The sequence below is a fragment of the Argentina silus genome (assembly GCF_951799395.1).
Source record: "Argentina silus genome assembly, chromosome: Y".
In the NCBI taxonomy this organism is placed as follows: Eukaryota; Metazoa; Chordata; class Actinopteri; order Argentiniformes; family Argentinidae; genus Argentina; species Argentina silus.
The window spans coordinates 12354335-12367837 of NC_139654.1; the positions used below are offsets into that span (position 1 = coordinate 12354335).

Here is a 13503-nt window from a genome sequence, read left to right on the forward strand (position 1 = left end):
ATATAGAGTTCATGAAAAGTATCACTAATTTGGATCGTTATCTCACAATTTGTTATTTAGGTCGATTTTTAGGATAGAACTTGAGTTGATGGTATTATTGTGGGAACTCAAATCAGTCACTCAGCTTTTTCTATTGGCTACCCTCATCAATGCAGAATATGTGCTTGGCCAATGAAATGTGAATGTTCTCGTTTCAGTACGCTGAACGCTTCATCTTTCACTCCACCGTTTCCTAAATCATTTTACCTCATATCCTTTGTTCATCCTAAATTTGTTTCTAATACTGCTTATTCATGTTTTAAGTTACCTATTTATACCAGCACCTTAGATTACCAGACCTGTACAACATTTGATAACAATGTTATTTTTGCACTAAAATAAAATGACTTTTGGAGCTATTGCTTGAGTTGAGTCTAGTGTGTTTCAGATGGTTGGACGTTCAGATTGTTCTGTTTTAGAGAGGAGAGGTGATGAGGGCAGGTGGATGTTCATCATGAAGCTTACTTTGTTTAATACCAGGCTAGTTTGTCTGGTGAGACCACACCAACTCATTGCATAGCTTGTTAACCAACTGGTCCCGGATACACGTAATGTACGTGCACTACTAATTCAGAAATTCATTTTTACACCCATTGGTCGAGAGGGATACTAACTAGCCAACTAGCATGCAGTGGGTGATATTACAGAGAATAATGCCTTTAATGTTTTATTACAGAAATAACTGCCAATAGGTTGTCATTGAATCTCCCCCCATAAAATGTTGCTGTTCATTAGTTATGATCTCAGTTTTGAGCTATGGTGAAGCGTAACAGTGCATATGCAAAACATTGTGAAACTGACATTTATTTTGACTTTTGTTGGACATTCAATATATAGGCTAGGCTATATCTTACTGGTTGTTTGTAGTCTGTCTGTCTATCTCTAGGGTGTGGAAAGTATCCAGCAAATTGGTTCTTTGATGAATATGTGTAGGCCTAGTACTTGTTTCTGTGGTCACCGAAACTACAGCATTTATAGAGAAGTCAAGATGCAAAAATGCATCATGGAATGTTGCCACTGGCCATGCAGGTAGAACTAGTTACATATCAGGATGTAGTTGAATTATCTGTCAACCTGTACATTTTTCATCGTTAGGGGACACAGTTTATCTGAAGCTAATCTATTTCCAGTGAATGGATATGTTCATGGGTGTGTGTGTTGTCATTCCAATGAGGGATAAGTGCTTAATTTGAGAGTGACCTGAACAATAGCAAGCCCAGGATGTAAATAATGAAATCACATTTAAATCATACATGCACCATTTCTAGTCTAGTACTTGCATAAAAACTAGGCTTAAGGGTGCCCTCTGATCAGATCTTGACAGTTTTTAGGGAAAAGGCACATTTAATTGCGAAAGAGTATGGTTATGAGGGGTCTGTTTTGTTTAACTAAATGGCATATCATCATGGATATCATAGACCAATTCAGCTCACCAGTAGACACATTTCACGTGCCTCTGTTGCTTGAATGCAACAATTGAATTGGATTCAATTGGATTGTCTGTTGATCTTTTTTCATCATGCTTAATCGAGTTGTTGGGAGTGTTTTAGAGATTGTTCAACGTCGTCATTGCTCGGCTTTACCCTTTGTTGGTTTGTATGACTTCTTCAACTGGTCCCTACATGGATGTCTCAGTTCAGTTGTCATTCTCCATTCAAAATGGGCTAAGAATAGTATAGATGGATGCCTTTTCCATATGACCCATATTTCTCTGTGTTGCAGAAGGACATTCAAGCAAACAATGTTAATAACAAAATGAAACGTGAATCTGGGTTTGCACTATTGTAGGCCTATAGCCTACTGCTGACCATCTAAACATCTCCTAAAAGTATAATGTCAGATATATAGGCACAGTAATGCCTCTCTTTGCCTTTCTCCTATCTTCCCCTGAAGAGCTAACCTCCCCCTTATAGTAGAGTATAACTTATTTTCTTAATTCAAAGGTAACAATAGGTAACACTGAATGTACTGAAAGCCAGAGTGTTGATATACTTTAAGAAATGACGTATCCACCTGTAATATGCGTATTATGCATGTTCATTAACTTGAACTTATTGACCCCTCAAATTGGGATAGTAAGAAGTCGAAGTTGTCTTTGTTTTCTGATGTCTGTTCTCTGGCAAAAATTGACCCTAAGAATGAGACTGATGGAACATTAGTCATGTTAGTCGTTGAATAGGCATCTACTAGAAAGATTGAATTTGAGCTGGTGCGAAGATTGGTCCTACTTTGTATTGCCTGTTGAGGTGCTGTAATAGAGGAGCTGTTACCATAGTTGCGGTGTCGTGTGATCTTATTGTATGTTTAATTTTGGCTTCAGCTTTTACTATTCATATTCCCATCAGACGACAGTTTTTTCAAGTAACCAACAGAAACAATTAATGTTTGTCACCTTTTTGCGGAATGCCTGAAAATGTTATGGTTATCGTTAAACCCTCCTACAACCTTTAATACGCGTAATGGCTCCATAACAATGATGCTTCTCGTACCGTTGTCCGTTATGGTTTATGAGTTGACTTCTCTTGTATTTTTGTTTGTTTAGCTTATGTCTAGATGTTGCTCTTTTATTCCCCAAAAATATGTATGATGGCTTCTGCAGGCCCTGCTACAGTATGATGGTCTCATATCTCACTCTGTTTTGAGTAGTCAACATTTTATTTTATTTTATCAGGTCTTTTTTGGTTGCGTTCATTTGGAGAACTATGATCGTCGTCACGCAGAGCTTGGCTCCATCCATCCATCGACTCGCAGCGACTCTATCCTGAGAAAGTACGGTTGCAAAAGAAATCGGAGAACTTTCGTAGAGCTTCCCCAAACCGAACCAATGCCATATAGCTGAATTACATGCAACATGCAAGACATCATAACTAATAATGCAAGGTATTTTGTATCTTTCCGAAAGCATTGAGGGCTTCAGAGCAACTTGGCTTTTTATATACCAACTTGGAAAATTACCTCAGAACGGTCTCGGGTGCTAGTGTTGTATATCCCTAATTTATGATGACAAAGATCAATTTTAGTGACCAAATGACACAAGCCAATACTGTGTACAAACTTTATCATTTTACTTCCTTTAACCTTTAGTTAAGCAAAATTTGTAATTATGGATGAACTTTGAATGTATGTACATTAAAGTTCATGGGACCAAATTTTGTAATTGGGAGTTCAAGTCTCAATGTTGTTATGTACGCATGCAAATCCACCCTTTTTAAAATGTAGTAATACTGTAACTAAAACAACCAATGAACGCTCAGCAGACACTGAGTTGGGACTCATTTGTGTGGCAATATAAGCTGTAGTCATGACTGGATGATATATTGATGTACCAATGAAATGGATATTTAGATTTGCAATGAATCACTATCAATATTCCTGCAATATGTTTTGGTAGTATAAATAGTGGGCTGCGGATTGAAAGAAAGAGGCATGTTGATGGGATGTTGTATGCAGAGCAATAATGACTAAAGTCTGAGTTGGAGTTATGATTTGCTGAGCAGTGTAGATGGGCCAACGTTAGGTAAGATGCATGGCAGGTATCACTCTGAGCGGTACCCTGGCCTGTGGTCTCCAGCACGTCTTGTGGCAACTTTCATTTAACATTTAAGCATTGGTAGGAGGTCATCTAATTAATTGAATATAGGTTACCTGTAACTTTGCAAACCTATAAGTAGTGTTTTTAGTGGTTCGTAGTTGGCTTATAGATGCCACTGAGTGATCATCAAGGATCTAACATCTGCATCTTGAAGTGATGTTATGCAGTGCCGCAATAAAACCAGCGAGGCTTTTCTTGCCCTTTGCCATTTAAAGCTGTTTGTTGCAACCAGAAAACGACAAGAACAGTAGCACGCTATTCATTATCCAAATTTGATACAGTTTTTGATATGACGATAGATGTATTTTTGCATGCTACATTTTACAAAGGGAATACACATTTGAAATTACTTTTCTCAATGTATTTGTGACATGATGATACTGATGTAGTGGCATATATCGGTCATTCAAGAGATCAATCGATTGAAAGGCACTGTACAGAGAAGGTTGTATGGAAATTAAATTAAAGTTCTTATGTCATTCTTGTTGTCTGAGCTGAAAACATCCTGCATGTTATTGTTTTATGTGTGCCTTTTCAGAGATTTCCTTTCCACCTCCCATATACTGGGGTTGCCATCCCTATTTCATTTACAGCGCCACATAAAATAATTTCTACATTAATTATCATGCAACCTTAAAAGTGAAGACGCTGCATAGAACGATCAGTATTTGTGTTTTGCACTTTCAAAGTAGTTTCAAAATTGCCCCACTTAAGGTTGGGCAAACTGACAAAAAAACAACAATAAAAGACGAGGTATTTTAAGCTATCGATAGGAATTATAAGGAATAACATGACTTTGAAGAGCTTTTCTAAAAAGGTAAAAGATATATCTATATATATATATATCTATCTATCTATATAGATAGATATTCATATATATTCATGAAGTATCTCATAAACCTGATATATGCTGCATTGACTTTTCTCATTTCTTTTTTTCTCTTGTGTGCTTCATATTATCCAATAAAAAATTGTATTTCCCCTTTTTTGAGAGGTTTGATCATCACCTAAGGCTGTGCACTGGCCATGCAAAAGCTATTTTCTGATTAAGGAGGTCTTGAACAACATGTACTGCTACATGTTCACTGTCAGATGGAATGAAAGGGTATGTATGAATCTGAAGCGGAATGGTTACGTAGGATTATGTGTAATTTATGCAATTGTTAACATTACATTTGATCAAAGGAATATTTCTAAATTGTAGCGACGTTACTTTCCATGTTTTGCTTTGTAAGGATGCTGTATGTGTCCATATAGCCTAAAACACTGGGTTAAATCAATGAGGACTTAATGTCCCACCAACACAACTATCGGGTACCTGGAGACTCCATGCTGTTCAATGTGACTGGTGACTCAGGTATTGCCGTGAAAGGGCTGTATCTGCTACTGTGTCCTATTCCTGTCCTATTCCCCCGCACCTTTGTCTTAAGATAGCCTTAGAACTACACATGGAGTACATTCTTCTCGTACATTTGGCCTTAAAAGTACAAAATTATGCACAAGAAATCCACAACTTGTTTTAATTCCTTTTTTTTTTTTTTTTTTTTTTTTTTTAAATGAATGACAATCATCCCCAAATTCTTATCATATTTTTCTTTAAAAAGGCCAACATGTTCTCATGTCTCAACTTTTTTTTCATAGTGAACACAATTAGAATTTGGGGATGATTGTCATTCATTTAAAAAAAAAAGAAAAAAAAGAAAAAGGAATTAAAACAAGTTCAGCACGTGACTGCATCTCCAGGACATTCCTACATTCATAGGAGGTAGATATATGGCAATGACGCATGACATGGTTTCTGAAGTGTCTATGGGAATCAAGCTCTCTTGCAAGTTGTGGATTTCTTGTGCATAATTTTGTACTTTTAAGGCCAAATGTACGAGAAGAATGTACTCCATGTGTAGTTCTAAGGCTATCTTAAGACAAAGGTGCGGGGGAATAGGACAGGAATAGGACACAGTAGCAGATACAGCCCTTTCACGGCAATACCTGAGTCACCAGTCACATTGAACAGCATGGAGTCTCCAGGTACCCGATAGTTGTGTTGGTGGGACATTAAGTCCTCATTGATTTAACCCAGTGTTTTAGGCTATATGGACACATACAGCATCCTTACAAAGCAAAACATGGAAAGTAACGTCGCTACAATTTAGAAATATTCCTTTGATCAAATGTAATGTTAACAATTGCATAAATTACACATAATCCTACGTAACCATTCCGCTTCAGATTCATACATACCCTTTCATTCCATCTGACAGTGAACATGTAGCAGTACATGTTGTTCAAGACCTCCTTAATCAGAAAATAGCTTTTGCATGGCCAGTGCACAGCCTTAGGTGATGATCAAACCTCTCAAAAAAGGGGAAATACAATTTTTTATTGGATAATATGAAGCACACAAGAGAAAAAAAGAAATGAGAAAAGTCAATGCAGCATATATCAGGTTTATGAGATACTTCATGAATATATATGAATATCTATCTATATAGATAGATAGATATATATATATATAGATATATCTTTTACCTTTTTAGAAAAGCTCTTCAAAGTCATGTTATTCCTTATAATTCCTATCGATAGCTTAAAATACCTCGTCTTTTATTGTTGTTTTTTTGTCAGTTTGCCCAACCTTAAGTGGGGCAATTTTGAAACTACTTTGAAAGTGCAAAACACAAATACTGATCGTTCTATGCAGCGTCTTCACTTTTAAGGTTGCATGATAATTAATGTAGAAATTATTTTATGTGGCGCTGTAAATGAAATAGGGATGGCAACCCCAGTATATGGGAGGTGGAAAGGAAATCTCTGAAAAGGCACACATAAAACAATAACATGCAGGATGTTTTCAGCTCAGACAACAAGAATGACATAAGAACTTTAATTTAATTTCCATACAACCTTCTCTGTACAGTGCCTTTCAATCGATTGATCTCTTGAATGACCGATATATGCCACTACATCAGTATCATCATGTCACAAATACATTGAGAAAAGTAATTTCAAATGTGTATTCCCTTTGTAAAATGTAGCATGCAAAAATACATCTATCGTCATATCAAAAACTGTATCAAATTTGGATAATGAATAGCGTGCTACTGTTCTTGTCGTTTTCTGGTTGCAACAAACAGCTTTAAATGGCAAAGGGCAAGAAAAGCCTCGCTGGTTTTATTGCGGCACTGCATAACATCACTTCAAGATGCAGATGTTAGATCCTTGATGATCACTCAGTGGCATCTATAAGCCAACTACGAACCACTAAAAACACTACTTATAGGTTTGCAAAGTTACAGGTAACCTATATTCAATTAATTAGATGACCTCCTACCAATGCTTAAATGTTAAATGAAAGTTGCCACAAGACGTGCTGGAGACCACAGGCCAGGGTACCGCTCAGAGTGATACCTGCCATGCATCTTACCTAACGTTGGCCCATCTACACTGCTCAGCAAATCATAACTCCAACTCAGACTTTAGTCATTATTGCTCTGCATACAACATCCCATCAACATGCCTCTTTCTTTCAATCCGCAGCCCACTATTTATACTACCAAAACATATTGCAGGAATATTGATAGTGATTCATTGCAAATCTAAATATCCATTTCATTGGTACATCAATATATCATCCAGTCATGACTACAGCTTATATTGCCACACAAATGAGTCCCAACTCAGTGTCTGCTGAGCGTTCATTGGTTGTTTTAGTTACAGTATTACTACATTTTAAAAAGGGTGGATTTGCATGCGTACATAACAACATTGAGACTTGAACTCCCAATTACAAAATTTGGTCCCATGAACTTTAATGTACATACATTCAAAGTTCATCCATAATTACAAATTTTGCTTAACTAAAGGTTAAAGGAAGTAAAATGATAAAGTTTGTACACAGTATTGGCTTGTGTCATTTGGTCACTAAAATTGATCTTTGTCATCATAAATTAGGGATATACAACACTAGCACCCGAGACCGTTCTGAGGTAATTTTCCAAGTTGGTATATAAAAAGCCAAGTTGCTCTGAAGCCCTCAATGCTTTCGGAAAGATACAAAATACCTTGCATTATTAGTTATGATGTCTTGCATGTTGCATGTAATTCAGCTATATGGCATTGGTTCGGTTTGGGGAAGCTCTACGAAAGTTCTCCGATTTCTTTTGCAACCGTACTTTCTCAGGATAGAGTCGCTGCGAGTCGATGGATGGATGGAGCCAAGCTCTGCGTGACGACGATCATAGTTCTCCAAATGAACGCAACCAAAAAAGACCTGATAAAATAAAATAAAATGTTGACTACTCAAAACAGAGTGAGATATGAGACCATCATACTGTAGCAGGGCCTGCAGAAGCCATCATACATATTTTTGGGGAATAAAAGAGCAACATCTAGACATAAGCTAAACAAACAAAAATACAAGAGAAGTCAACTCATAAACCATAACGGACAACGGTACGAGAAGCATCATTGTTATGGAGCCATTACGCGTATTAAAGGTTGTAGGAGGGTTTAACGATAACCATAACATTTTCAGGCATTCCGCAAAAAGGTGACAAACATTAATTGTTTCTGTTGGTTACTTGAAAAAACTGTCGTCTGATGGGAATATGAATAGTAAAAGCTGAAGCCAAAATTAAACATACAATAAGATCACACGACACCGCAACTATGGTAACAGCTCCTCTATTACAGCACCTCAACAGGCAATACAAAGTAGGACCAATCTTCGCACCAGCTCAAATTCAATCTTTCTAGTAGATGCCTATTCAACGACTAACATGACTAATGTTCCATCAGTCTCATTCTTAGGGTCAATTTTTGCCAGAGAACAGACATCAGAAAACAAAGACAACTTCGACTTCTTACTATCCCAATTTGAGGGGTCAATAAGTTCAAGTTAATGAACATGCATAATACGCATATTACAGGTGGATACGTCATTTCTTAAAGTATATCAACACTCTGGCTTTCAGTACATTCAGTGTTACCTATTGTTACCTTTGAATTAAGAAAATAAGTTATACTCTACTATAAGGGGGAGGTTAGCTCTTCAGGGGAAGATAGGAGAAAGGCAAAGAGAGGCATTACTGTGCCTATATATCTGACATTATACTTTTAGGAGATGTTTAGATGGTCAGCAGTAGGCTATAGGCCTACAATAGTGCAAACCCAGATTCACGTTTCATTTTGTTATTAACATTGTTTGCTTGAATGTCCTTCTGCAACACAGAGAAATATGGGTCATATGGAAAAGGCATCCATCTATACTATTCTTAGCCCATTTTGAATGGAGAATGACAACTGAACTGAGACATCCATGTAGGGACCAGTTGAAGAAGTCATACAAACCAACAAAGGGTAAAGCCGAGCAATGACGACGTTGAACAATCTCTAAAACACTCCCAACAACTCGATTAAGCATGATGAAAAAAGATCAACAGACAATCCAATTGAATCCAATTCAATTGTTGCATTCAAGCAACAGAGGCACGTGAAATGTGTCTACTGGTGAGCTGAATTGGTCTATGATATCCATGATGATATGCCATTTAGTTAAACAAAACAGACCCCTCATAACCATACTCTTTCGCAATTAAATGTGCCTTTTCCCTAAAAACTGTCAAGATCTGATCAGAGGGCACCCTTAAGCCTAGTTTTTATGCAAGTACTAGACTAGAAATGGTGCATGTATGATTTAAATGTGATTTCATTATTTACATCCTGGGCTTGCTATTGTTCAGGTCACTCTCAAATTAAGCACTTATCCCTCATTGGAATGACAACACACACACCCATGAACATATCCATTCACTGGAAATAGATTAGCTTCAGATAAACTGTGTCCCCTAACGATGAAAAATGTACAGGTTGACAGATAATTCAACTACATCCTGATATGTAACTAGTTCTACCTGCATGGCCAGTGGCAACATTCCATGATGCATTTTTGCATCTTGACTTCTCTATAAATGCTGTAGTTTCGGTGACCACAGAAACAAGTACTAGGCCTACACATATTCATCAAAGAACCAATTTGCTGGATACTTTCCACACCCTAGAGATAGACAGACAGACTACAAACAACCAGTAAGATATAGCCTAGCCTATATATTGAATGTCCAACAAAAGTCAAAATAAATGTCAGTTTCACAATGTTTTGCATATGCACTGTTACGCTTCACCATAGCTCAAAACTGAGATCATAACTAATGAACAGCAACATTTTATGGGGGGAGATTCAATGACAACCTATTGGCAGTTATTTCTGTAATAAAACATTAAAGGCATTATTCTCTGTAATATCACCCACTGCATGCTAGTTGGCTAGTTAGTATCCCTCTCGACCAATGGGTGTAAAAATGAATTTCTGAATTAGTAGTGCACGTACATTACGTGTATCCGGGACCAGTTGGTTAACAAGCTATGCAATGAGTTGGTGTGGTCTCACCAGACAAACTAGCCTGGTATTAAACAAAGTAAGCTTCATGATGAACATCCACCTGCCCTCATCACCTCTCCTCTCTAAAACAGAACAATCTGAACGTCCAACCATCTGAAACACACTAGACTCAACTCAAGCAATAGCTCCAAAAGTCATTTTATTTTAGTGCAAAAATAACATTGTTATCAAATGTTGTACAGGTCTGGTAATCTAAGGTGCTGGTATAAATAGGTAACTTAAAACATGAATAAGCAGTATTAGAAACAAATTTAGGATGAACAAAGGATATGAGGTAAAATGATTTAGGAAACGGTGGAGTGAAAGATGAAGCGTTCAGCGTACTGAAACGAGAACATTCACATTTCATTGGCCAAGCACATATTCTGCATTGATGAGGGTAGCCAATAGAAAAAGCTGAGTGACTGATTTGAGTTCCCACAATAATACCATCAACTCAAGTTCTATCCTAAAAATCGACCTAAATAACAAATTGTGAGATAACGATCCAAATTAGTGATACTTTTCATGAACTCTATATGTGTCTATGGGAATATAGCGGTACATGTTGTACATTTAAAATGTCAAGCCAAGGGTTAAAATAAGAGACAATACCCATAGTCAAATTCAGATTTTTGGTGGTGAGCTGCTATGACTTTCATTACCCTTTTCTTTACTGACATGTTACTTGCGAACATATTGGATGAAATACAAAAAATGCTGTTCCATTGGCATGTAGAAAAAAAAGGAAAAAGCCAAAAGCTTTGTACGACCAACAAATACTTTCCTAACAATTTGGTCTTACAGCTCAATGCTAAAGATCCCAAGACTTTCAAGCCACTTTTTTCTTGAAAAAACATTTAGAACATGCTTCAGGATAGCTTACAAAAACTAGGATTACAGAATGCAGGTTCACTGTCCCACATGGCAAACGTTGAAAAATGTTGAACCTCAATGCAAGACTCAAGCGATGCCTATCAGATAGATATATCACGTGTAATTATGAGGAAATGACCAGCAGTGTGATGTTACCATAACACTTGAACAGGTAACAAGAGGTAGAATTTAATTGCACATTTTAACCCTCAGTATTGAACTTTTATTTTAAGCCTCATATGCAATGTTGACATAGATGCATGTATGCAGCATAAAGTCATCACCACCCATCCCACAGCCCTTATCAGTGACAAACTTCAGCTGAACCCCGGTGGTTCTTCAGACAGTTCAGGGCCCCCCAGGACCCGATCTAATCCATCCAATCCATTCTCACGGTTCTATAGCGCACGGGGGTGACCATATCCTCATAAAAATGTCAAGTTCCGACAAACACCAGAACACCTTAGCCTCACACCCACGTCTCATGGGTCAATAAACACCCTTCCAATTCCCCCACCATCCTTGTAGACGCCATTTTAGACAATGTCATACAGCCACAACTACTACTACAGATCTCACACAGGATCATATATATATACACCTTTTTGCCCGGGAAACACGTGATCTTATCAGTGACACGACCGTGACACTGGGTCAGACCCTCGTTTGAAACTAAACATTTTTAAAAATTGAACCTTTTTTTTTTAAGCCCCCCTTTTATTAACCCTAACCCTTCATTATTGAACACAATACTTGCACTAGAGTAGCAGCCTAACCATTTTTTAATTGCCTTTTTTTTTAATTGCACATTTTAACCCACAGTATTGAACTTTTATTTTAAGCCTCATATGCAATTTTGACATAGATGCCTGTATGCAGCATAAAGTCATCACCACCCATCCCACAGCCCTTATCAGTGACAAACTTTAGCTGAACCCCGGTGGTTCTTCAGACAGTTCAAGGCCCCCTGAGGCCCCCCCCCTAATCCATACATTCCATTCTCACGATTCTATAGCCTACGTGGGTGACCACATCCTCATAAAAATGTCAAGTTCCGACAAACACCAGAACACCTTAGCCTCTCACACACGTCTCATTGGGCTCATTGGGCAAGCATCAACAGCCTACCACATCCGCCCCCAAAGGGGCGGGGACTTATAATTTTCAAGTATTATTTTTGATGATTAAATTTATGTGACGTCATCACTTTTTGTCACAAAGTGTATACTATATTCTCTCCTGTCAAGCGAATTGTCCCATTTCTTTTGGTGCCCTGAAATAGGGGGACTATGTATAAAAAGTGTGAAAAAAAATGGTGAAACCAATATGTACAAAATACCATAAATTAAATCTTTACTTTAACCTCATTGTCATCATTTGATTTCAAATCCAAACCTTTGGGAGTATAGAGCCAAAAGAAGAAAAAATGCTTCACTGTCCCATTACTTACACAGTGGGGCAGTGTATAATGAACATATAATAAAACTGAGTGTAATGAGAACGAACATGCCATTAACTGACTGTTTGATTGACAGGTGAGGACTTTGCGGTGGTGCAGCAGGAGATCATTATGATGAAGGACTGTAAACACTCCAACATCGTGGCCTACTTTGGCAGCTATCTCAGGTGACACTCAATATCACAAGGGCTAGCTAGACCAAGCCTGTGGTCCCAGGGTGTGCACGTGCATGGGTGTGTCCCAGCACCAAGCACAGTACAGAAGTAGTAGCTGGACTAAATGAACTATTCTGAAATGGACTGATATGTTGGGCTATCTCATTCAGGGCTACAGGGACAATCTTGGGTCAAAATTAGTCCTGCTATTTTCCAACCTGCTACTGTGAGTTGTCTCTAGCTGTGTTCTGGCCTCTTTGCTGAAGTGAGGGATATTGACAGTGTATCACTTTTCTGCCTCTCTAGGAGGGATAAATTATGGATCAGCATGGAGTACTGCGGAGGAGGATCCCTGCAGGATATTTATCATGGTAGGACGCACACACGCACACACACACACATTCTCACTCTCACAAACTGACTCACACTGTCAGACATGCTCACAGTCACCCTTAGAATAGCTGTGTTTTCATCAAAAAACAGACCTTAATGGCCAATGAAAGCTTTTTGTGATCAATATTCTCACTGTTTTCCCTCACCCACTTAAGCCTTCATAGCCAGCACAGTAACCTGTCCTCAGTGGAACATCTGGTCTAGAGCTCTAAATGTAGATGAAATGCTTGAGACGCTTCCGATTGCTCTTAAACTGCACTCTTCTCTTCCTCTCTCCTCCTCCATCCTGTCTTCCTTCCCTATTATCTTCCTCTCTCCTCTCCTCCCTTCCTCCCCCCTCTCCTCCTCCTCCTCTCCTCTGCCCTCCTCTCTTCTTTCCATATTCTCTTCCTCTCTCCTGTCCTCCTCCCTTCCTCTCTCCTGTCCTCCGCCCTCCTCTCTTCTTTCGCTATTCTCTCCCTCTCTCCTCTCCTCCTCCCTTCCTCTCTCCTCTCCTCCTCCCTCCCCTCCTCTCCCCTCTCTTCCTCCCCCTCTCCTCCGCCCTCCTCTCTTT

At 38.4% G+C, this 13503-nt stretch overlaps 1 protein-coding gene across 1 annotated transcript in view; it reads left to right on the top strand.

Annotated features, from left to right (window-relative positions):
* LOC310823865 (mitogen-activated protein kinase kinase kinase kinase 3-like) overlaps positions 1-13503 on the top strand; it is a 122644-nt gene that overhangs the window by 36729 nt on the left and 72412 nt on the right. The window contains exons 3-4 of the mRNA XM_083696749.1: positions 12479-12569; positions 12864-12928. Coding sequence (XP_083552875.1) covers positions 12479-12569; positions 12864-12928 — 156 coding nt within the window. The remainder of the gene's footprint in view (positions 1-12478; positions 12570-12863; positions 12929-13503) is intronic.